This window comes from Myxocyprinus asiaticus, chromosome 25 (assembly GCF_019703515.2).
Source record: "Myxocyprinus asiaticus isolate MX2 ecotype Aquarium Trade chromosome 25, UBuf_Myxa_2, whole genome shotgun sequence".
Classification (NCBI taxonomy): domain Eukaryota; kingdom Metazoa; phylum Chordata; class Actinopteri; order Cypriniformes; family Catostomidae; genus Myxocyprinus; species Myxocyprinus asiaticus.
Window position 1 is genome coordinate 5062124 of NC_059368.1, and position 27425 is coordinate 5089548.

General features: G+C 39.2%; 1 protein-coding gene across 1 annotated transcript; it reads left to right on the plus strand.

The window, feature by feature from the left end:
• The first annotated feature begins 6491 nt into the window (after positions 1 to 6491).
• LOC127415648 (kinesin-like protein KIF3C) lies at positions 6492 to 26069 on the plus strand. The gene is made up of 8 exons (XM_051654448.1): positions 6492 to 8229; positions 14179 to 14280; positions 15083 to 15205; positions 21684 to 21802; positions 22092 to 22208; positions 22512 to 22620; positions 22778 to 22944; positions 24880 to 26069. The coding sequence occupies exons 1-8, from the start codon at positions 6808 to 6810 to the stop codon at positions 24992 to 24994; spliced, it is 2274 nt and encodes a 757-aa protein (XP_051510408.1). The 5' UTR covers positions 6492 to 6807; the 3' UTR covers positions 24995 to 26069.
• The last annotated feature ends 1356 nt before the right edge of the window (positions 26070 to 27425 follow it).

The window sequence follows — 27425 nt, forward strand, 5'->3', positions numbered from 1 at the left end:
TTGGTAATGTGCATGTAAAATGGCTAGAAATAGTATTTTATCTTAGTGTAAAGCTGACAATTTACACAAGGTTTATTTCCATTTCTGCTACTCCAAACTTACTTCAAACTTACTTCTCTGTCTGCTCGTATGAATGTAACACATCATAAGAAAGTGTTTCACCGCTGTTCAAATGCACTTTGGATCACATCATTTATATGTAGAAATGTTTTCCATCTGAAAGGACTAAATATTAAATGAAACAAATGACAATAAAATGCAAAGTAATCTCTTCAGTAATCAAAATACTGTAGTCTAAATACCAACAATTTAAATTGTAACTGTAGTGGAATACAGTTACTTATATTTTGTTATTTAAATCCCGTTACATGTATTCCGTTACTCCCCAACCCTGCATATGCGTATATATATATATATATATATATATATATATTAATAATTGTCTTATTGTGTATTTTCTGTATATACTTATATTTTCTATTAACTTTTTATTTTTATTCTGTTTATTATTATCTCTGTCTTGTTGTTGTATTGTTTGTGCACTGGAAGCTTCTGTCACCAAGACAAATTCCTTGTATGTGTAAGCTCATTCTGATTCTGATTTGGGTAAAAATCCCCCCCTGTAAAAAGGCCCCCATAAAAGCACATTTTTCTTAAATTTGGGGAATAGATTTGATATAAAAGAATGTTAATCGTGGGCTCATATTGACTACTCTAATCACAATGGAGATGATTTGTTAATAGAATAGTTGAGGTGTTATGAAATGCCAAGTTTTTTGAAAATTGGTGGGATAAAAGGCACAAACTCGCATCCTTTTTATTAAAAAAAAAAAAAAAGTTTATTTCTTTTCACACAAATTATGTTGCTTCATCAATATATATATATATATTTAAAAAAAAGAATTCATTTTTCTTTCTTGATACACTGTGACCAGAAATAAAGCACATTTTCCTTAAGGTGTGCCTTTGCCCTGTTGTACCCTACTTTGATACATACATGTTGTATAATTGCTATATTCATATGGTATTTACATGGTACTCCAAGGTACTTCAGAGAATACCCTGGTTTGGTACATGTCCATAAATCATGGCATTTCAATGGAATCTTGTCTAAAAAAAAAAAAAAAAAACGATAATACTTTTTGGTTACTTTGCAGTGTTGTATAAAGTATCCATTTGTCATACTTGAGTAAAAGTAAAGCTACCTTCATAGAAACTGACTCAAGTAAAAGTAGCTCATGAGAAAACGACTTAAGTAAAAGTATTAAAGTAACTGATATTAAATTTACTTAAGTATCAAAAGTACAAGTAAATTGCATAAATTACGGAACAGTTCATTAAACCCATGGCAACTTATTTGCTTGGTGGTGCCCATCATTTACTCCCCCTCATGCCATCCCAGATGTGTATGACTTTCTTTCACCTGCAGAACACATACACATTTTTAGAAGAATATTTCAACTCTATAGGTCAATTCAATGCAAGTGAATGGTGGCCAGACATTTCAAGCTACAAAAAGCACATTAAGGGAGCATAAAGTTATCCATACTACTACAGTGGTTAAATCCATGTCCTCTGAAGCAATTCTGTTGGTTTTGGGTGAGAACAAACCAAATTGTAACTCATTTTCACTGTATAGCTTGCCATTGCAATCTCTAGGCACGATCATGATTTCAAGCCTGATTTCACTTTCTAGTGCTTGAGGCATGCGCAGAGCCCTAGATGACACTACAGGAAGTGTAATCAAGCTTGAAATCCTGATCGCCAAGGAGACTGCTAATACATACTGTAGCAATGCGCCAAAACACACAGCAGAGATCACCTTGACAACTGCATAGCATGCCCTAGCAACCATCCAGAAAACACTAGTTACCACATACTGTAGCATAAATGTGCTACAAAGCAAATATAACACTTTTGCAACCACCAGAAAACTAGTTTTGCTTAGGCAAAGACCATTCACATCTTTATAAAGTATAAAAATAAATATTGTTGGACATTTTCATGATGGCTGGTAATTATTCATACACATCATACCTTGTTTAAATGTAAAATGTAAACGCATGTGATTGACTTTTATATGAACAGGTCTCCTGGAAATGCGGAGGACTGATTGCACATAAATTCATTATTTAACAGCTTTCATGTTTAAGCCTAAACGTATCAAATTAATTAGTCGAAACAATATTAAACTCACATGAGCAGTTTCTTGTCTTCCCTAGTGGAGACAGACGACGGAACACGTAATAGGGCGCGCGCTTTGTTTGTGATTCTGATTCAGATTCGTTATTCGCAAAACGAATTATTCAGACCGCTTTTTGAATCTTTTTGTTCAGTTCAAAGGAATCAAATTGAAAAGATTCGACTCAAATGATTCTTTCAACGAATCACACATCACTATCGCTGATCTGCATGCATTTTTGCAGGTACAGCTGTTTTTTTTTTTTTTTTTTTTTTGCTGTGTTCAGTCGCAAAATTAACGAACGGGTCTGGAGAAATTTATTGGAGTAAAAGTATCAATTTTCTCTTCAAAATGTAGTGAAGTGAAAGTAAAAGTCCAAAGAAATATTTATACTCAAGTAAAGTACAAATATATATATAAAAAAATTTACTTAAGTACAGTAACAAAGTATTTGTACTTCGCTACTATACACCTCTGCTTCTTTGTTATTACCACAATTGTGTTCAAATTACCATGGTGCCATGCCCCAAAACATGGTAACACCATTAAAGGAATAGTTAATCCAAAAATAAAAATTCTCTCTCATTTACTCACCCTCATGCCTCCCCAGATGTGTGTGACTTTCTTTCTTCTGCAGAACACAAATTAAGATTTTTAGAAGACTATCTCATCTCTGTAGGTCCTCACAATGCAAGTGAATGGTGACCTAAACTTTCAAGCTCCAAAAAGCACATAAAGGCACATAAAAGTAATTTATAAGACTCCAGTGGTTAAATCCATGTCTTCATATGATAGGTGTGGGTGAGAAACATACTGACAATATATAAGTTATTTTTTCCTATAAATTCTCCTCCCTGCCCAGTAGGTGGCGATATGCACAAATAATGTGAATCGCCAAAAACAAAAGAAGAACTCTTAGGATGACGAGCGCTTAGGAGGGCTGTTTGAAAATGGAGAGTAAAAAAGGAATTAATTATTGATCTGTTTCTCACCCACAACTATCATATCACTTCTGAAGAAATGGATTTAACCACTGGAGTCTTGTGGATTAGTTTTATGCTGCCTTTATGTGCTTTTTTGAGCTTCAAAGTTCTGGCCACAATTCACTTGCATTGTATGGACCTACAGAGCTGAGATATTCTTCTAAAAATCTTTGTGTTCTGCAGAAGACAGAAAGTCATACACATCTGGGGTGGCATAAGGGGGAGTAAATGATGAGAGAATTTTCATTTTTGGGTGAACTATTCCTTTTTATCCTTAAAAGAAAATAAAAAAAATAAATACAGACCACAGACTGTAAGGAAACTCCTTTTGGAATGAGCCCTATCATGTCCTGTGAGGTTTGAAGAATCTGGCTATTGTTTATAACTCATTGGGCAACATGTTCTCTGAGTGCAGCTATAAACATGCAGAAACCTGCTATGACTCAGAGGAGCATGGCTCACAATTGCTGGAGGTTTTATTTGTTCATATCTCTCATGAATCACTCATAGAGCTCAATCCAAATCAACCAACTCAATGTTGCATGAGTTGATCTGGAATATCAGATTCTGCGTTTATCTTTCTTTATGACAGTTTGTTTTAGTGCATTCTTCTCATAACAGGTGAGAAAAAGAACAAAAAGTTGTTCCTCGGTTTCTCTCTTTCTCTAAGGATTCTTCTCAACCCTTGACTGGGAATTAACTAGTTAACACACATACACACTCAGCAGAGGCTTGTAAATGAATCCACTGCTATGTGGGTCACTGTGGAATTGAACATCTGGTTCCATTAAATTCTCCAGATGTCATTCAAAATTTGAGTCACAACATTTCAAGGCGCTATGTGCATGGCAAAAGTATACAAATAAAATGTATTGAGCAGAATCAAAGTCAATCTTTTAATGTTTGTTAATGGCCATAAAGGCAGGATATAAGTGACCATTTATCATCTGACATTAGAAACACATAAACGCTCAAAGAAGTATTTTCTCTTATAAAATCATGTGCAGTAAGGAAATAATGAGAGGCAAATGTGCCACTGAATGAGACACAAATGCCCCAAATTTTTACAGTAAAATATGTGGGGCAAAAATGGCACCACAGTAAATTCTTCTATTTTTATCTAATATTTGTTGCATTTCATAACATTCTTTGACTGTAATTATGGGGATACTGTCGTCACTGTCAGATATCGATTTTTGGTAATCAGTGTGAAGAATGGGCTTTTATTAAATATTCAAAGAAACAAAACATACAAAAACTTCTCCAAAGGGGAAAACTCCAAATCCAGGGCAGAACACTACAGGACAGACTGGGTTCGATGCTCCGGACTGACAAACAGGTGAGTGTTGTTGCATCTGTATATAATTAGAAGCAGATTTAATGGTGATAAAAATAAAAGAAGTTCTGAAAACACTGAAAATTAAGAAACCAGTGCCTTTAAAATGTATATTAAAATCTACTGTGACAGTATACAGTACTGTATAGAGCTGTATACTAACATAAGGACTGGTCTATTATGTAAAATATATTCTATGAGAGTGTTAATTGTGTTAGATATCTTGTGCATTATTAACAGGTACTTTTTCATTTGATGTCGACTTGATTTTTAGGGGTCTGCCATAATTTTTCAGATTGAACCATTCTTATCTTGGCAAAGGCACAAAACCATGAGCCAGTCTGGTCATATTCTGGTGTCAGGGACCTAAATGTCACTCAGGTTTGTAGAATTAGTCTAAAGATCCTCTATGTAGGTTCCTATCCAGTGAATTTGATTAAACATACTGAATAAAATCATTAATGAGAACACAAACTAGAGCCTCCACTGGCCATATAATATTAGAGAAATCCACAAGATGGTGCCATGGACATACATTTACCTAAACCTACCCAGAGGACAAAAAAAAAAAAAAAAACAAAGAAAGAAGAAGAAGAGGAATCTGTAATAGAGACACAAAGATAGACAAATAAAAATATAAACAACATGTGCCTACTATATTAATTACTACAAAGATCGAAACACCTGACTATCTGGTAAGGTGGCATTGCTGTTTGAATATAAAAGCTATTCTTCTCAAATCAGTCTCAGACAGCAGATTTCCATTATTGTTACAACTTCTAATGGTCAGTGTTCAATTTACATTAACATTTAGTTATTAAGGTTTTTATCCCAAGTGACTTACAAATAAGAAAAAGAATAAGTAATTTGTCAATAGCTCTTTTGTATGTATGTATGTATGTTTGCATACAGACATTAACTTAAAAACAAGCCCCAGTTTCCCCTCTTGAAACCCTATTCCCCAATTTCCCTTGCATTGTATATTGAACTTTATTGTGTTGCCCTGTGTTGTATTTTGCATTCTGTATTGCACTGCATTGTATATTGTGTTTAATGTTGGAATGCAAACTCAATCTGACCTGACCAGTAACCTTCAACTTAAATTTACCAAATCTTGATATGTTTGCATGCATATTTTTCAACAGTTTTTGTAAATTTGACAATATAGACTCTCCAAATGAAACATTTTAATATATGTTTATTATTAGGCTATTTTTATTAGTAATAGTAATAAAATAATTATGAAAATAATAATAATAATAATTACATCAATAATTAATAATTATATTGTTGATAATAATAATATAATTATTATTAATATTAACAACAATGCTAATAGTATTATTAATATTAATAATATAAATAATTATTATTATTGTTGTTATCACATTTTTAAACAATTTGAGTATTTTTTTTAAATATAGGCTCTCCTTGTGAATATATATAAAGTATATATATATATATATATATATGTGTGTGTGGGTGTTAATTATTAGGCTGATAAATGTATTATTATTTTTGTTTGTTTTTTAGTAATACTATATTAATGATGAATAATTATACTGTTATTAATAATTATATTATTATTATATTTTTGTACATTTTAGACACACCTTTGAATATATGTTTATTATTAGGCTATTATATTAATAATAGTATATTAATAATTGATAATAATTATATTATTAATAATGATAAAATAAAGAATGAATGGTTAGATCATTTCTAACAGTTTTTGTACATTTTAAAATATAGAATCAACTTAGGAAATATTTTATATGTTTATTATTATTATTATTATTATTATTAGAATAAATGTATATATGTAATGAACAATTTTAACAGACACCACTGATCTGATAATTTTCCAAATATATTTGTTCTTAATAAGCCATTTAACTCCAAATCCCAAACACCACCGGGGTCTTCCGCAATGATGCAGACGGCCGTGTGTGTGTGTGCTAGTGCGTGCGTGTGTGTGTGTGTGTGTGTGTGTGTGTGTGTGTGTGTTTGGGCAGGGCTGCAGTGAAGCGCGGCTGATGTGCGTGAATCTCTCATAGACGCGCTTGCATATTTGCGGTCTTCAACGAAAATCGGTGATATTTTTGAATATATGCCTTCGTTCATACGAGTTCATGACGGAACCGGGGTTGTCCTTGATTTCTTTTGCGGAGACAGCAGAGATTTTCCCCGGGACTGACATTATGCGCTCGGTAACCGGGAGCTGATGCTAGTATCATCTGACAGCTGATATAACGGTGAAGAACCTGCGCGCATTGATATACATTCATACGGAAGGAATCAAGATGTCGATGAAATCAAAGAACGGCGAGACTGTGAAGGTGGTAGTTCGGTGTCGCCCGCTGAACCGTAAAGAAGAATCGTCGGGTTATGACGATATCGTGGAGATGGATGTGAAATTGGGCCAGGTGACCCTGCGGAACCCCAAGGCGGGTCCGGGTGAACTGCTCAAGACCTTCACGTTTGACGCGGTTTACGATGCTTGCTCCAAACAGAGTGATTTGTACGACGAAACCGTCCGACCGCTCATCGACTCGGTTCTGCGCGGCTTTAACGGCACCATCTTCGCGTACGGACAGACGGGCACCGGGAAGACGTACACCATGCAGGGCCAGTGGCTGGACGCAGAGCGCCGCGGCATCATCCCGAACTCGTTCGAGCACATCTTCACGCACATCTCGCGCTCTCAGAACCAGCAGTACCTCGTGCGGGCCTCGTATCTGGAGATCTACCAGGAGGAGATCCGGGACCTGCTCACCAAAGACCACAGCAAGAAGCTGGAGCTGAAGGAGAGCGCAGACTCAGGGGTCTACATCAAAGATCTGTCCTCCTTCGTCACCAAGAACGTCAAGGAGATCGAGCATGTCATGAATGTGGGGAACCAGACCCGATCTGTTGGCTTCACCAACATGAACGAGCACAGCTCTAGATCGCATGCCATCTTCATCATCACGGTGGAGTGCAGCCAGCTCGGTCCAGATGGCCAGAACCACATCCGAGTGGGCAAGCTCAACCTGGTGGACCTGGCTGGCAGCGAGAGGCAAACCAAAACAGGTGTCCAAGGTGAACGTCTCAAGGAGGCCACCAAGATCAACCTATCCTTATCGGCTCTAGGAAACGTCATTTCCGCCCTGGTGGATGGACGAAGTTCTCATGTACCCTACCGTGATTCCAAACTCACACGGTTGCTTCAGGATTCTCTGGGAGGGAACGCCAAAACCATCATGGTGGCCACGTTGGGTCCGGCCTCATACAATTACGAGGAGACTCTGACCACCCTGCGCTACGCCAACCGTGCCAAGAACATCAAAAACAAGCCACGCGTCAACGAAGACCCCAAAGACGCCCTTCTGAGAGAGTTCCAGGAGGAGATTGCCCGGCTCAAAGCGCAGTTGGATAAACGGGGCATACTCACCAGGAGAAAGAGAAGAAGCAGAAGACTAAGGAAGATTGGTGAAGGGGGTGAGGAAGAGGTAGAGGAGGACGAGGAGGTGGAGGATGAAGATGAGGAGGAAAGCTTGGAGAAGGAAGGACAGGAGTACATGAAGGAGCAGCAGGAGAAGCTGGAGAGAGAGAAGGAGGCGATCAAAGATGACCATTCTCTGGTGGCCGAGGAGAAACAGAGACTCCTGGAGGAGAAAGAGAGGATGATGAGGTATCTGAAGAAGGAGCAGGAGGCCACCGACCTCCTTACAGCCAAGTTCAAGGTGTGTGGTGGTCGTGGAGTGCTTGTGTTTGTGTGTGTTTGGATCTATGATTGTGGTTGCTTCAGGTAATGAGTTTAATTCATATTTTACAAAAAAGCTCTTTTTATAATGCTGTTTACACTTCCTAAGGCCAGATCTGAGATTAGAAGGTTTTGTGAATTACAAAATAGAAATAACTATTCATAATTCACAAACTCAAAATTTTGAGTTTTATGCACTAAAGTAAAATGGGAAGCATTTAAGTTATTATATCAGCCAACATTTAAATGATAACATCTTCACAGCGGTTTAGAGTAGAAACAATAATTATATAGTTAGAAAGATGAGACTTCACTTAAGTGCATGAAACTCAAAATGTGTTTTGGGGTCAAAGTGACTGGATGGAGCAGGTCACATATCCTTACCAAGTATTTTTGTCTTGTTTTCCAGTAAAATATCTAAATCCTTAAAACAAGAAAAATTTACTTGAAAAGCAAGGAAAATAGCATAAGAGTTAGATCAGTTTTCAGAGAATGTATCTCTAAAATAAGTGTGTTTTGTCTTACTGGACAGCCACATCTAATTTTCACTTATTTATACTTAAAACAAGTCTTAATATCTTGTACAGTGTTAACTCTGAAGTAAATGTATCCTGTTTGGGTTTATAAATATTTTTACTCAAAATGACTAATTAAAACTCATTAAGAACTAGTTTTCTGCAGTGACAAAGACAGACAGACTGGCAGACAGATAGATAGATAGGCAGACAGACAGACAGATAAAGACAGACATAGATAGATAGATAGATAGATAGATAGATAGATAGATAGATAGAGAGTCAGACAGACAGACAGACAGATAAAGACAGACATAGATAGATAGATAGATAGACAGATAGAAATAGATAGACAGACAGAAAGATAGATAGATAGAGAGACAGACAGTTAGATAGATAGACAGACAGACAGACAGACATAGATAGACAGACATAGACAGACAGAGATAGATAGACAGAAATATATAGGCAGACAAACAGACAGATAAAGACAGGCATAGATAGATAGACAGACAGAAATAGATAGATAGATAGATAGAAAGAAAGAAAATAAAGAGTGATAGATAGATAGATAGATAGATAGACAGAAAGATAGATAGAGAGACAGACAGACATAGATAGACAGACATAGACAGACAGACAGAGATAGATAGACAGAAATATATAGACAGACAGACAGATAGATAGATAGATTGATTGATTGAGAGACAGACAGGCTGACAGACTTCCGTTGCATTAAATTTAGAATCAGTGCACCCACTTCCTCATACACCAAAAGGGAAATACAGTCAGCGTTAATTGATTAAATGATAGTGCCAAATCAGAAAGAGGTCAAACAAACAAGCAGTTTGATTCTCTGAGAGAATATAGTGGCGACAGAATTCATGTGAATCTCCATGTGCTTTGATCCGTGGTGTCACATCAGAGCGTATCCATGACGACAGAGAGAATTCCTCCACCCTCATACACAATGTGTTTGAACAATAGCGTTTGTTGATCTTCAGAGGGTGATATTACCACCTACAATCCTTTTATATTTACACAGAACAGCAGCTGCTTTATACAGAACAGACATTTGGACTTTTTAATGTTGTCAGTTTAAAGTGATCTCTGTGGGATGTATGGTTAAATTAGAGATAAGTGTGTTACATAACACGTTGTAAAAGTTTCAGATAACAGACTGATTTTGGCTAATTTAAGTTGACAGCTCAGATGGATGAAAACACGGTGCGGTCAACCAACCATGAGAAACAATCTGTGCTCTCCGTTTTTCTCAACCATCATTAAGCCAATCAAAAGTCAGTTGTCAGGCAGAGTTTCCTCACACTAGCTGGTGTAAAGTCATTGATTACAGTTAATTGATCAAGTTGACCAGTAGAGTACACCTTCCGATTCCAGTGGGATGAATGAACTGGAAGCGATGTCACATGTCAATTATGCTGCAATTATGGTCAGTCTCCTTCTTGACACATTATTTGAAAGGACCAGATCGACTTTTTACACAATATGCACATACAAACCCACATATGATGTTAAAAGATAGTTGGTGTTATTCAATGTATACTGTTCAGTATATAGTGAGCAGTAGGCTATGCTTCTTCACTCTTAGGTCAGAGGAGTTTAAAGGCATAGTCATGGACAGAATGGGCTTGGAGCAATCACTTACTAACCTTTATTGTGTAAAGTTATACCCAATTTTACAACTTTGTTGCCATGATGACGTAATGACAACAAACACTAGATGACTGTAAAAATGACAATTTAAACAACTTTACAGCTCAAATAATACAGTTTTAACAGGAGAATTAATGTACTTTTATCAAATTACAATCTTCTCATTTCTGCTTTTAAACCCTCCAACCATTGTCCCCATCCACTTCCATTGTAAGTGCCTCACTGTAACCTCGATTTTTGCTTGTTTAAAAGAAAAGGAGGGACGAGTAGAAATACATTTTTGTTGTAATCAGCATTATGCCACAAATGCTGTCGAATGAGCTTAACTTGTATTGAACCCGGAGTATTTCTTTAAGCATAATAGGTGTAAAATTGTGCATACATTCCAGCCCATTGTCTCAACATAAAAGAGACATTGGGCTGGAAGGATGGAAAGAAAATAGCAACATTGGATCCTTCTGGAATAATGATGAGATGTCTGAAAAATGAATTTTACTGTTTTGCATGCTATTTTTAAGCAAAAGTTGGCAGTATACAGAAAATACTGTGCAGTATGCATTAAACAGCACGGTAGTCTGAACGTGTGCTGACAGTAAACATCAGTCATTGGCCTTCTCCCAGCATGCTTTGCTGAAATATTGATGAGTCAGCGTCTATGCGCTGGAGGGCGGAGCTTCCCTTTGGAGCTCCCAGCCAATGAATTCCTCACTTGTTTGAACACATAATGACCCAGACTGAGCTCTGTTGCTATGGCGACCAGAGTGTGGGGGGTCTGGATTGAAAGGTCTCCATTAAAGAGAGCATCTCCACTGCTGCATGCATGTGTGTGTGTGTGTGTGTGTGTGTGTGTGTGTGTGTGTGTGTGTGTGTGTGAATACGAAGCAAACCCCCTGACAGCTTTTTTCTATTTAAAAAAAAAAAATGTGTTCTGTATATTCACTTTCACCTTGACACCCCTATTACAAATGTATTATTATACAAACAGCATAGTTTGCTTTTTTCTCAATATTTTGTATTTTAAATATTTACAATCTAGTTTATGTCCCTGATATTTAGCATCTCTCTTCTGGCACGGGGTGTGGATGATGAGGAATGATCTAATCACCCAAAGGGGAGTAGTCTAGTCTATACATTACTCACGCATGTGTGTGTGGCTGTACATTAATGCAGTGAGTGTCAGAGACGCAGCCCATTATAGATAGGCAGGACGGTTTTGGTTTCATCCCTGGGGACGAAACGCTCTTTGATTCTCTCTTTCCATCTCTGTGTTTCTCTGACTGGTTTTTGTGCATCTTCCTCCTCTCTTCCCGTTCATCTCCTCCCATTCCATCCCGAGAGTGAGAAATGACTTTGAATTTTGTCTCTGAGGCTGTCAGGTTCCCGTGATGGGCGATCTGTTTTGAGACTTGCTGACAGTGAAAGTTTCTGTAGGATATTTTGGATGTTATGAACTCACTTTAAAGCGAAAAACCCTTCATCTTATTCACACACCACTCGCAATCAATTTTAAAAATGCACTAAATGCACTGAAATCAACCTGGTCTCATAGAATCCCATTACTATACTTTGTATATTTTGTACATATCGCTGCAGTTTCCTGGTGAAATGAAAACTACAGATGCTACAACAACGACTTTTATTCTCTTTCACACAAATCACGAGTAAAATGGCAGGCTATCAGTTTATAAACACTTACTTTTCGCCCTGTTCCTCACACATTGCTATCTTATGACATAGAAACACTTGTATTATAGCGCATAACTTTTACATTTTAAAGGTGCACTCAGTCATTGTTTCCCCAATAAAAAAAGTTTACTTTTAAAGAAATGAATTGTAATTTTGAAACATATGTTTAAAATCATGACCGCTCACACGAGATGAGGACTCTAATCATATCAGAAACCTTATAAAAGCTGTTTTATTCTACATGGGGCAGGGGCACCCTCATGGGGGCTGCCATTTTAGAATCACATGACCAGCTGATTACTACTCACTTAATCTCAGTAACCATCTTGTTATTGGGCACTGGATTAATGTGTGAATAGTGAATTTCTACAATGGCATCTGTAACTGAAAACTATTGATTTTGAATTATGCTGCATCCACACCACTAGGTGTCACTGTAAGTCCAAAATGACACAAGCAAAAAGTTACTGAGGCTATGTTCAGACTGCAGGCAAATCAGATTTTTTCTCAAATCATATCTTTTCAGGCAGACTGTCTGCACTATTAATTGCAAATGATCAAATCAGATTTGCGCGTTCAGACATAACCAACCTATCTGCATGGGTTGCTTTGGTAAAGATGTAGGCGTACCCACGTAACGATGCTTTCAAAACAGATGCGGGAAAAATGGAGGTGCATCATCTCGCTCTCCAAATAAGCACCCTGTCCAGTCGCGGTGCAAAACTCAGCGACGGAGGAGACTGGTAAATATTGTGATGTTCCGTGCTGCAGTCACCGACGTTAAGAGTGATGCAAAAGCCCATTTGAAATCCGATTTGAGCAGCCAGATCGTCCGGACTGAGACGCATCTGAAAAAATCAGATTTAAATTGCATTTGAAACCACCTCCCAATTTGGTTTGAATCAGATTCGGAAAAATCAGATTTCATGTGGTTTTTTTTGCTGTCCAGACTACAAAAACTCATCTGGATACAATCTGGATATGGAAAAAATCGGATTTTTAGTGGCAGTCTGAACAAGGCCTGAGTGCACCTTTAATGTTTGCATGACATAGCTAACTACATTTACAAGCTTTTTGAAGTGCGATCAAATTAGCTCTGATAGAGTATTGTACTTATGAACCGAAAGTGAAATTAAAGCCCCATGAAAGTGGTTACTTCAGTCATTGTGTTTTTCATCTCACATTTGCTTTTTATGACACTACTGGTTAGGTTTAGATTTTAGGTTTGGTGTGGGAAGTTGGTTTTGTTAATTTAAAACTCGATTGAGCATTAACCTTTAATAACTCGTGTTTGGGAGAACATTTAACTCGCTTTTAGCGCCACACAGTGGACACATAATGTCATTTTGCAAACATTTTAATGAGATCAAACTGGGAATAACACAGTGAAAATTGCTTCTAGCAATTGACACAGACAGTGTGCACAAATAAATGATGCCATCAGAGGGCACAATTCATTCTCAGTGTATTTCTCCCCCTCTTTTTGATGGGTCTTTCGGGTCAGCTGTATTCCTGGGTTCATTCTTTGTTCCAGCCCTTTGAAAATATTCTTTGTGTGTCACTAAACCCAAGAGCTGCTTCTGTCCACAAAGAGAGCTCTGTACTACCAGTCCTGACCACAGGAACGAGGAGGACAAAAAGAGAGAAATTATATTCAACATGCCATGGAAACATCTATCATGACAGGAATAGATGTGTGTACAGCCTGTGTGTGGAGATGTGCATGTGAGCGTTTTTGTGTCCAGTTTAAAACGTTGACTCAAAGGGATGTTTTTAATTGGAAAAAAAAATTGAATTCATAAATAAAATGAATAGATACATAAAATGTAGGAGTAGGGTTTGGGTTAGACTGTATTTATTATATCTAACTTTATATAAGTTAACAGCAGTCTGTAGTATGTTCTGTTTAAGATAAATTGTTAGTTGTTTTTTGCATGTTTGACCATACATTTAGGAAGGTTGGTTCTTATATAGGAATTATCCAAACACAACTTTGGAAAGTCCGCATGTGATCTGGAGCTGATGTTAATGGTTTCTCATGGTTGCTACTGTAGGCAATGGAAAGCAAGCTGCTGGTTGGTGGGAAAAACATCATTGATCACACTAATGAACAACAGAAGATGCTGGAACTGAAAAGACATGAGATCGCTGAACAGGTAAACCATAAACACTCAGATTTACATCACTAGATTGTTTAACCATAGAAACTCCATATATCTCGAGGGAGGTTTATTTATGAAAGTCAATTTCTGCATAGCCACATACCTTTAAGTCTTGGCAACAAAAAATATTATTGAATATTTACATTGTTATTGCCCAGAAAAAAAGATATGGTTCATTTAACTCACTATGACCACTTGTGACAACTTGCCCCAGTAGAGGGGCTTACCATTAAACCAGTGGTGTAAGTTTAATGTGAACAAAATCTGCGTCTCTCTTTAAATCTTCGCCTGCATTAAACAGACTATTATAGGCTTTTCAGCTACATTTTAAATGTAAAAACAGTTAAGAGTCACAAAACAATCCATAAAACAACAAAAAATGGAAAAGGTAACATACGAAAATATCAAAATAGGGTGACAATCCACCCTGATAAAAATGTGACAACATGCCCTGACCTGACTATCTTGAAAAATACCTTAGTCCTAAGAACAAATATAAAACTTTCGGTATAATATAGTTGACCCTTGCCATACAACATGTCAGTGTGGTTTAATTATGTTCACTTGTTTACCCCAGAGCTATAATGAAAATATGATGATAGTGAAAATGTACTTAGGAGGGTAGAATTCAAAAAACATTTTAATTTAAGAACTAGGTGTTCAAAGCAAACATAAAAACCTGAGATACTAGATGCTATTCTGAGATATAGGCCTTGTGACAACTTCCCCATGTAACAACTAGCCCCTGGTCTCCCCTAACTCTGATGTGTATGTGTATGTGTATGTGTATGTGTAGACACGTAGAGAGAGAGAGATGCAGCAACAGATGTTGGTCCAGGATGAAGAAACAGTAGAACTCAGAGAAACGTTCTCCTCTTTGCAACAGGAAGTGGAGGCGAAGACCAAGAAACTTAAAAAGGTGAGATGTTTTCAGTACAACCCTTAACCTACAAAACACAAAAGGAGATGATAGTTTATATATTAAACCTTTAATTCTGTGGCAGTAGCGTCACCAAATGGAATTGTAAAAAATAACAATTGTTTTCAAACAGGTTTCCCAAACCCTCCCCCATCTGCCATTGGTTGTATTGCTCTTTTTATTTGGAACTCGATTCATGAACCCCCATGAACATTTGTTGAGTCTTATTTGAGCGAGATCATACACCCTTTAGCAAATACTGAATAAAGAGTCAGCAATATATAAATCTAAATCTAAATACAACAGTACTGAGTTCCCTAACTCCTCTATTAACTTTCTTCCCTTTAACCCTGGGCCCTTGACTTTTGACCCCCTGGAATACCCCTGAATCCCACCTCCCTGTGAAAAACCTTTTATCAGTACAAAAAGGTCAGTTTGTTTTACACTTGCTCGGTCGCTAAGGCTAATGCTAAACGCCAGTTTGGGTTACACAAAGCAAAACACAAATGCTTTCATAGCAGCTACAACAAATTCTAGCCAATCTTCACTAATCCACATGGCTACAGCTGGCATGCTAACCACCAAATGCCTGTCTCCTTCCTGATGATGTAATGCTCTTCTAAATCTTTGATAACCCATCTGTCTAGAATTGATTTAGCTTCAGCTTTATTCTCATTAGCAGATGCTGTTAGACAAATTAGACAGAAGTGAGCTAAAATTTTGTTCTCTTATTTCAACACTGTTCCTACATTTAACAGCATGTAACTTCCTGTCAGAATCACTTCCTGTCAGGTTCTGAATAACTGACCTTAGGCGTGTGAAATTGAACACCATCAATAGCCTGCTAGTCCTGCACCTGGTCTGACCTCTCTGTTCCCTCTGACCCTTGACCTTTACATACTCCCTTCCTGAGCTTTCACCTTACCTAATTTTGCTGTGTAAAATTGGACATTAAAAGATTGATGGATGGATAATAGAAAGGATGGATGGATGATTAATTGATGGATGGATGTTTGAATAGATTGATGGATGAATGAATAGAAGACTGAATGGTTCAATGGATGGATAAATGAATTGAAGAATGGATGGATGAATAGAAGAATGGATGGATGGATGGATGGATGGATGAATAGAAGAATAGATGGATGGATGATTTGTTGGGAGATGGATGTTTAAATAGATTGATGGTGTCTCAGAGTGAGAGCGAGACAAATAGACCCAATTGCAGAGGAACAGTTCAAAGGATTTATTGACAATAAATAATAAGTTCAGCAAAACATGAGGAATACTCCGTGAAGAGCGCGCCCACAGGCGAGTTGCAGATCCACGAGGAATCCTCTGCTGATTAGTAGTGTGTGCCGCTCGCACACTCCTGGCATGTGGGCAGAGACAAGGAATCCTCCGTGGAAGATCAGCTGACACGCAGCTAACTGGAAGGCAACCAAACAGATACACGAGACAGGAGGAACTAGGCAGAGAGAGTGAGGTAAGTTACTTCACATCAAACAGTTTACTATAATGATAACATCCAACGATCATTACAGACTACATTCAACAATACTGAATGACATTCAACAAACCAGCAAAGGAAATGACACACTAGGGGATTGTTTTATTTAATTTTTTTTCTCCCCTTTTCTCCCCAATTTGAAATGCCCAATTTCCAATGCGCACTAAGTACTCGTGGTGGCGTAGTGACTCACCTCAATCCGGGTGGCAGAGTACGAATCTCAGTTGCTTCCACGCATCTTATCAAGTGGCTTGTTGAACGCGTTACCGCAGAGACCTAGCACGTGTGGAGGCTTCAGGCTATTCTCCGTGGCATCCACGCACAACTCACCATGTGCCCCACCGAGAGCGAGAACCACATTATGGTGACCACAAGGAGGTTAGCCCAACATGACTCTACCCACCCTAGCAACAGGGCCAATTGGTTGCTTAAGAAGCCTGACTGGATTCACTCAGCATGCCTTGGATTCAAATTTGCGACTCTAATTGTGGTAGTCAGCGTCTTTACTTGCTGAGCTACCCAGGCCCCACACAAGAGGATTAAAATAGGCAGGAACAAACAAGGAACAGGTGCCGCTCACGAGCTGAAAGTTGGCATGATCAGCGTTCCCATGGAAACAATCAGGGTTCCACTGATTCCGCATGCCAGCAGCACCTGAAACACATGAGGGAGAAAACGTCAACACACTTGGAACAAAACAAACAGAACATGGAGCTTGAGTGTCCAGATCCCAACACAGACCAAAACCGAACCAGACAGGAAGTCAGGATCTAGACACCATGCCCCAGACACGAACAAGACTGACAGAAGAGTGCACGGCGATAACTCACAACCGGACCCATGCGCTCACACAAAGAACGTACACGAAAAACACAAGACAGACAGGGAACTATGGTGTCACAGTCCCGTCAGACAAAAACCCGACCTGACAAGGTGACAGGACAGTGAAATCACCAGAGAGATTCAGCATCAACTGCTAAACATGTCAGCAATGCTGGCGAAGGTCATTGCTGACTTGGAGGATCTTGCTGTAATACGTCGATCGATCACTGCCATGAAGACAAAATTCACTGAGATGGTTACAAGAGTGTCGGATGCTGAGAAAGGATCAATTATCTTGAGTCATTGGAGAGGGAATTAGATGCTAATCCGCTAGCGCTTTTTGTGCTTGTTCTGCCTAGCGGCTGGAGTTTGTTTTGTGGAGGAACACACCTTTGGAGCAGTTATGTGGATGAATCTACACGTTCTTTGTGCTAATGCCTCCTATTGGCTGGAGTTATTATTATTATTATTTTCTGTTGTGTAATTCTGTCTCACAAAATTTGTATAGAAGCCCCAGGCTTGAGCAATCCTACGGCAAAGTTGTCGCGGGGACTCTCGTAGGCATACATGGACTGTTTGAGTTTAGAGGGATGGATGCCGGTTGGCGCTGTGTTTTTTGTTCGGGGGGAAGTTCAGGGTTTGATTGTTGCACTAATGTTTGAATGTGGTCGTTATAAATTGATTTTTGACACACAATCTATTTTTTCTAATATGTCAAAATGTCAAATGTTAATATGAGTGGATTGTCTCTGTCCACATGGAATGTGAATGGGTTGGGGCACCCCATAAAAGAAGGAAGGTTATTTCTTTTCTTAAATTTAAGAAATATGATATAGTGTTTCTTCAAGAAACATATAATTCCCAAAAATTTGGAAAGATATGGGGTGGACATGTTTTCTTTAGTACTGGCTCAAGTAACAGCAGGGGAGTCATTACACTGATAAGTAAACATCTACAATTCAAATGTCTCAAACAGATTAAAGATAAATTAGGAAGAGTCATTAATGTTTTAGCAGAAATTCAGGGGCAAAGGTTGATTTTGGCTAGTATTTACACACCTAACGCTGATGATCAGGGCTTTTTTATAGATCTTGAAAGGATGTTGCCAACCGCTGGCACCCCTCATGATATAATATTGGGAGGACTTTAATCTTTTGATGGACTCAGTCCTTGATCATAGTGAAGCAAAAGTGTGTAAGCTCCCTAGAGCAAATGTCAAATGCTAATATAACCAAACAGATACACGAGACAGGACCAACTAGGCAGAGAGAGTGAGGTAAGTTACTTCACATCAAACAGCTTACTGTAATGTGTAACAATATAGGGACGTGCAAGGAGGAGACAGGAACTGGCTGAACAATCAACATAAACTTTTAATGCATAAATGAACTTAAACAATGAACTTAATCAAACATAAACAGACACACATGCAATAGGGCTGCATATGTCTCTCTCTCTCCTGAACCGGTGTCTCCGGCTGCCCCTTATTTCGCTCTCCCGCTGATCAGCTGATTCAGCGCCGGCCGTGCTCCATCATGGCCTGGCCATGCCCTCCTCCTCGTCACACTCCTCCCCCGCCTGATTCAGGCCGGGGTGCCACCGGTCTGACTAACTCCTCCCCCATCTCTGGAGGGAAGATGCTGCCCTTCTGGCCGTTCTGTCAGCCGGTGGTCCACCCGCCTCTTTTGAACCTGGGGGAGAGACGAGGGGAGGCGTGGGGAGAGGGAAAGTGTCAGCGGAGACACGCAGAGATAGAGAGAGAGGAGAGAGAGAGAAGAACTTGCTCGCCACAGCGCATCCCTCCTCCCTCCCGGGTTTCAGCACAACTGTAACAGTATAGGGACGGGCAAGGAGGCGGGAACCGGCTGAATAGTCAACATAAACTTTTAATGCATATATGAACTTAAACAATTAACTTAAACAAACATAAACAGACACACATGCAACATGTCCACGTGTGTCTCACTCTCTACCAAACTGTTGTCTCCGGCTGCCCCTTATCTTGCTCTCCCACTGAGCAGCTGATTCAGCGCTGGCCATGCTCCACGATAGGATTAAAATTGGCAGGAACAAACAAGGAACAGGTGCCGCTTGCCAGCTGAAAGTTGGCATGACCAGCGTTCCCATGGAAACAATCAGGGTTCCCATGGAAACGCTGATTCTGCGTGTCAGTGGCACCTGAAACACATGAGGGAGAAAACGTCAACACACTTGGAGCAAAAAAAATAGAACCTGGAGCATGAGTGTCCAGATCCCGACACAGACCAAAACTGAACCAGACAGGAAGTCAGAATCCAGACACCATGCCCTGGACACGAACAAGACAGACTGAAGTGCGCACGGCAGTAACTTACAACTGGACTCGTGCGCTCACACAAAGAACGTACAGGAAAAACACAAGACAGATAGGGAATGATGATGTCACTGTCCCGTCAGATAAAAACCCAACCTGACAAGGTGACAGGACTGTGACACATGGATGGATGGATGAATGAATAGAAAAATTAAAAGATGGGTGGATGGAAGGATGGATGATGAATGAATTAATTGAAGAATAGATGGACGAATCAATTGATAGATGGGTGGAAGGATGAATAGAAGAATGGAATGAATTAATGATTAACTGATTAAATGACAAATAGATGGATGGTATCATGATCCTGCCTCTTCGGTCTTGTTTTATTCTTGTGTTGGCAGGATTGTGATAATTTCCTCCGCCCATCTCTCAGGTTGTCCCATGTGCTTTTGTTTCTTTCTCTGCCTTGTGTTTCTCACTGGTGCTGCTCAGCAGCGCAATCAGCATTGCCATGGCAGCGCTGATTTGCGCTGCTCGAGATTAGTGGCAGCACCTGTATCCTATCTCCCTTTCCTCTATTTATTCTCTGCTTTGTCTCATCTTCCCTGCCAGATCATTGTGTTTTGTTCCCAGTCAAGTTGTGTTGTTCCTGTGTATTCCAGTTACCCCCAGTTGGTTTGTTTTGTGTTTGTTCCTGTGTATCCAGTTTCTCCCAGTCGGTTTGTTTTCAGTTTTATTGTTATCTTGTTTTATTTTGTACTCCATCGTGAGTGTTTTTTTTGTAAGTTGTTTTGTTTACTTTTTTCAATAAAACTCCATTATTGCCATTCCTGCATCTTGGGTCCTTCCTCAAAAAACCGTGACAGATGGATGGATGGATGGTGTGACGAATGTAAGAATGGATGGATGGGTGATTTATTGATGGATGGATGAATTGAAGAATGGATGGACAGATGGATGGAAAAATTAGTGTTGAATGGATTATTTATTGATGGATGGATGGATGAATGAATATAAGAATGAATGGATGGAAGAATGAATAGAATAATGTAAGTATGAATGATTTATTGATGAAATGATGAATGGATGGATGATCCTAAGAATGTGTGTTGATTTATTGATGGATAGATGGAATTGATGATTATTGATGGATGGATGGTTGGTGGATGGATGTATGACTAGAAGGATGGATGGATGATTTTTTGATGGATGGATGCATGGATAAACTGAAGAATGTATGAATGTAGAAATGGATGGGTGAATAGAAGAATGTATAGAAAAATGGATGAATGAATGGTTTATTGATAAAATGATGGATGGATGGATGGATGGATGGATGGATGGATGAATCGAAGGATAGATGGATTGACAGATGGATGAAATAATTATTTATTGATGAAATTATAAATAGATTGATGGAAGAATGGATGATTTATTGATGGGTGGATGGAAGCAAGAATGAATAGATAAATGGATGGATGAATGAGTGATTTATTGATGAAATGATGAATAGATTGATGGATCAATGAATAGAATGATGGATGGATGTATAGATGAATAGAAAATAGATGGATGGAGAGACTTTATTGATGGATGAATAGATTAATGGACGATTTATTGATGGATGGATGGATGGATGGATGGCTGAATAGATTCAAAGATGAATGGATAAATTGATGGATAAATAAATGATTTATTGATGGATGATAAATAATAAATGGATGAATTTACAGATGGGTGAATAGAACAATGGATAATGGATAAATGAATGGAAAATGGATAGTTGTATGATGGATGGCTGGATGAAAAGGAGAATGGATGGATGAATAATCATGTGGTTTTCTCTGTAGTTGTATGCGAAGCTGCAGTCTCTAAAGGCTGATATTCAGGATGTGAATGATGAACATGTCAGAAGCAGACAGGAACTGGAACAATCTCAGAACGAACTTACCCGAGAACTCAAATTTAAGTGAGTCTTGAGATCTAACAGTACGTCTTAAAGAGAACCTTTGTTTTGTTAGAATAAAAACATTAGTTCCTTTAATTATTAATCATTTTGACTTTCGAGGACATCCACAAAGGCAGGTTTTGTCAAATTTAGCTAACTTCTCTCAGGACACTTTTGTGCCCAAACTATAGCTAAGTACAGAAAACATCACACACACACACACACACACACACACACACACACACACACACACATACTCATGAATTGTTTATGATATATAGTATTTGTGTGTTTTTGGACTGTTGAGCAGATATCTGATAATAGAGAACTTTATCCCTCCTGAAGAAAAGAATAAAATCATGAACAGACTTCAGTTTGACACTGAGGAGGATCAGTGGAGGTTTCAGCCTCTCGTCCCGGCAGAGAAGTGAGTAAACTTTGACCTTTGCATGTGCACTAATGCACTATCAGATGATAATACTGTGGTCTGTGGGACTTTAATATGCAGGATACCATGATACTGAATAATTATCATATTCATGTACCATGGAATAGTCAAAGAATACCATGCTCTTACCATCATGGTAGTGTTAAAAAAAACATGGTATCACCATGCTACTTTTTCTAACTGAGAGCATGCTTTAACATCAGTGATTTTGTGAATTACTGGACAGAATGAACAGAAGTTGCTGTTCTTGTTTGAATATGTCTGTTGTCTGTGTTGACACAGTAAATTCACGCAGATGAAGAGAAGACCCACTTCCGCTGTGGGATACAAGCGACCAATCAGCCAGCACGCCAGAGTTGCCATAGCAATGGGAGCACATTCCAGATACAGGGTATGTTTATGGACGAAGAGAGAGAGATATGGAAAAGTAGGCAGAAAAAGTGCAAAATAGCCAGTGGATGTTTATGTACTAGAGCAGCATGACGTGTAGTGTAACGAGATCAATTGTGATGATGCTTGTGCTTTTTGTCTCTTGTGTCCTCCCGCAGGCTGAGAATATAATGGTTCTGGAACTGGACATGACTCCCCCTGTCGTGTTTCAACTGGACTCCCCAAAGTCCGGGTCACAGACAGAACTGTCTCGGGATGTTCTGTTGGACAATGACACCTACAGAGAGAAATCAGCATCCGGACGGGTCAAAAAATCTCACTCATGGTTAGTATGACTGAGAACATAAAACAAAATGTACACAAGACAAAAGCTGTGTCCCAAATGATGCATTATATATATATATATACAGTGCATTCATAAAGTATTCAGACCCCTTCATTTTTTTCACATTTTTTTATGTTGCAGCCTTATGCTAAAATGCTTTAAAAAAAACAACTCCATACCCCATAATGACAAAGCAAAAACAAGATTTTTTATAACTTTGCAAATTTATTAAAAAGAAAAAACTGAAATGTCACATTGACATAAGTATTCAGATCCTTTGCTATGACACTTGAAATTTAGCTCAGGTGCATCCCATTTCTCTGGATCATCTTTGACACTTGATTGGAGTCCACCTGTGGCAAATTCAATTGATTTGACATGATGTGGAAAGGTACACACCTGTCTATATAAGGTCTCACAGCTGAGCAAAAACCAAGCTATGAGGTCAAAGGAACTGCCTGCAGAGCTCAGAGTCAGGGTTGTGTCGAGGCACAGATCTGAGGAAGGCTACTAAAAATTTCGGCTGCATTGAAGGTTCAAGAGCACAGTGGCCTCCATAGTTCTTAAATGGAAGAAGTTTGGAACAACCAGGACTCTTCCTTGGGCTGGCCGCCCGACAAAACTGAGCAGTTGGGGGAGAATGGCCTTCGTAAGAGGTGACCAAGAACCCGATGGTCACTCTGGTTGAGCTCCGGAGATCATGTGTGGAGATTGGAGAATCTTGCAGGAGGACAACCATCACTACAACACTCCACCGATCTGTACTTTATGGCAGAGTGGCCAGATGGAATCCTCTCCTCAGTGCAAGACACATGAAAACCTGCTTGGAATTTGCAAAAAAGCACCTAAAGGACTCTCAGACTGTGAGAAACAAGATTCTCTGGTCTGATGAAACAAAGATTAAACTGTTTGGCCTTTTCCTCTGGAGGATACCAGGCACCGCTCATCACCTGCGCAAGGATCACTCAGGACCTCAGACTGGGCTGAGGATTCACCTTCCAGCAGGACAATGACCCTAAGCACACAGCCAAGACAACACAAGAGTGGCTTAGGGACAACTCTGTGAATGTGCTTGAGTGGCCCAGGCAGAGCCCGGACTTAAACCCAATCGAACATCTTTGGAGAGACCTGAAAATGGCTGTCCACCGATGGTCCCCGTCCAACCTGACAGAGCTTGAGAGGATCTGCAGAGAAGAATGGCAGAAAATCCCTAAATCCAGGTGTACAAAGCTTGTCGCGTCATACCCAAAAATACTTGAGGCTGTAATCGCTGCCAAAGGTGCTTCAACTAAGTCTTAATACTTATGTCAATGTGATTTTTTTTTTTTTTTTTTTAATACATTTGCAAAGTTATCAAAAATCTGGTTTTTGCTTTGTCGTTATGGGGTATGGAGTGTAGATTGATGTGAAAAAAATAAATAATTTAAAGCATTTTAGCATAAGGCTACAACATAACAAAATGTGGGAAAAAAATGAAGGGGTGTGAATACTTTATGAATGCACTGTATGCACTTACAATATACACTATGCACTCAGCCATGTAGTGAATGAATTTTAAAGTGTTGTATTGTCCCAGATGGAACACTTAATGGTTGTTTACTACACGGACGCATTCGCCGTTTAACAGCTGCCGGAAGTGACGTTTCAAACATATGCGATTGTGTTGCCGCTAGTTTTAGTGCATTAGCCAACCTCAGTTCAACACTTGTATCTTAAATAACGTACATAATGCACACAGCGTGGGGTGATGGTTAAGCATTCAGCTTACATTTGTGAAGTTTCGCTAGTTGCTACAGTACATTCCTCATTATTTACAGTTGTTTTGTCAGACCAGCAATATAGCCAGGTAACTCTGCCCCTTCCGTTGATGGTAGCATGCATGTGATGAACCGTGTTGATCTGAGGATATTGACATCACTTGTGTTCCATATGCAGGTGCCAGTCTTCGCAAGTCATTTCCTCCTCAAGCTCCGCCCTCTCTCTGGCATCCTCAGGGTCCATTAGCTTGCCACACCCCCAAAACATTGCCATGGCAACAGCCCATGAATGAAGTACTGGAAGTACCATTACATCGCCCCTGCAAGGGATAAACAACAAGTCACGAAAAGCAGCATATACTGAGGAAGATGATGGTCAGACAAATTGCTCCATCACCATTAACCAGTTACTCCTATACAGAATGATTGGAGCAATCAAACTAAGTCTTTAGGTAAAGTCCTCAAAACCTGTGAACGCGAGAGAGAACATGTTTTCACTCTCCAGATCGGAGTCTCTCCAGACTTAACACGGACCCATTCCAGCTCATCAAGACCAATCAAACAATGACAAAAAATATTCACCCTTTCTCTCTCTCTCTTTCTCTTGCTCTCTGCTCAACTGACACTCAGGACAATATTGACCTGAACAGACTTTGATAACTGCCATCAAAAGACTCGACAGCACTGAATAATCTCACCACGCTGGAGACCTGAGACTATTTAAAGGTGAAGTGTGTTATTTTTGCAACACTTGTGGCACCAAACAGAATTGCAAAAATAGTGAATGTTTTCAAACAGAAAGTCCTGCCCTAAACTCATGCCATTGGTTGAGCCAATGTTGCTGTGTTGGGCTGGTCGTGATGATCAAACAAACAGAGCAATGTTTTGATAGCACTACAATATTGCATGCTGTTTCAACATTTAATCATGTGCAGGATATGAATTATAGATTTCAACAATTCAATTTTCACCAGTTAAAATGTCAATTTTTGACATCCAATGGACCTCATCATTTATATCAGTAATTACATTTGTACTAGAAAAATCATTAATTCTTGATATAAAAAATGACAGTTCCTCGCTAAAATATACATTCTTGTAAAACACATCCCTTTTGATATCTGTAATTATATTTTCATTAGTAGAATTTCACAATTACTGTATCATTCACTCCTGTTCAAAACACAATTACAGATATCTCATAATTATAGAAATCTATAATTAATTTCTTACTAGTTGAAATTACAAATACACAAATAAGCTATATGCTTTGTACTAGTAAAGATTATAATTTTTACTATAAAAAATTCACATATTGTTAAGTTGTAGCCTTATGCTAAAATGCTTTAAATTATTATTTTTTCATATCATTCTACACTCCATACCCCATAATGACAAAGCAAAAAACAGATTTTTGATAACTTTGCAAATTTATTAAAAAGACAAAACTGAAATATCACATTGACACATGTATTCAGACCCTTTGCTATGACAGTTGAAATTTAGCTCAGATGCATCCCAATTCTCTCGATCATCTTTGAGAAGTTTTTACAATTTGATTGGAGTCCACCTGTGGCAAATTCAATTGATTGGACATAATTCTTAAATGGAAGATGTTTGGACCACTCCTGGAGTCGCAAGTTCAAATCCAGGGCATGCTGAGTGACTCCAGTCAGGCTCCCTAAGCAAACAGTTGGCCCGGTTGCTAGGGTGGGTAGAGTCACGTTGGGTTAACCTCCTCGTGGTCGCTATAATGTGGTTCTCGCTCTCGGTGGGGCACGTGGTGAGTTGTGCGTGGATGCTGCGGAGATAGCGTGAAGCCTCCACACGCGCTAGGTCTCTGCGATAACGCACTCAACAAACCACGTGATAAGATGCACGGATTGATGGTCTCAGATGTGGAGACAACATCCTCTGCCACCTGGATCGAGGCGAGTCACCACGCCACCACGAGAACTTACAGCGTATTGGGAATTGGGCATTCCAAATTGGGGAGAAAAGGGGAGAAAATCCACAAAAAAAAAGGGAAGACGTTTGGAACAACTATGACTCTTCCTAGAGCTGGCCGCCCGGCAAAACTGAGTAATCGTGGGAGAAGGACCTTGGTAAGAGAGGTGACCAAGAACCCGATGGTCACTCTGGCTGAGCTCCAGAGATCATGTATGGAGATGGGAGAAACTTGCAGAAGGACAACCATCACTGCAGCACTCCACCGATCTGGGCTTTATGGCAGAGTGGCCAGATGGAAGTCTCTCCTCAGTGCAAGACACATGAAAGCCCGCTTGGAATTTGCAAAAAAGCACCTAAAGGACTCTCAGACTGTGAGAAATAAGATTCTCTGGTCTGATGAAATGAAGATTGAACTGTTTGGTCTCAATTCCAAGTGTCATGTATGGAGGAAACTTGACACTGCTCATCACCAGCGCAAAACCATCCCAACGGTGAAGCATGGTGCTGGTAGCATCATGCTGTGGGGGTGTTTTTCAGCGGCAGGGACTGGGGGACTGGTCAGGGTTGAAGGAAAGCTGAACACAGCAAAATACAGAGATATCCTTAATGAAAACCTAGTCCAGAGTGCTCAGGACCTCAGACTGGGCCAAAGGTTCACCTTCAAACAGGACAGTGACCCTAAGCACACAGCCAAGACAACACAAGAGTGGCTTAGGGACAACTCTGTGAATGTCCTAGAGTGGCCCGGGCAGAGCCCAGACTTAAACCCAATCG

Excerpts from the sequence above, each read along its gene's own strand:
- LOC127415648 (XM_051654448.1), top strand. The coding sequence starts at position 6,808 with ATGTCGATGAAATCAAAGAACGGCGAGACTGTGAAGGTGGTAGTTCGG. Across the intron at positions 14,281-15,082 it reads GACATGAGATCGCTGAACAG|ACACGTAGAGAGAGAGAGAT; the intron begins GTAAACCATAAA and ends GTGTATGTGTAG. Across the intron at positions 22,621-22,777 it reads GAGCACATTCCAGATACAGG|GCTGAGAATATAATGGTTCT; the intron begins GTATGTTTATGG and ends GTCCTCCCGCAG.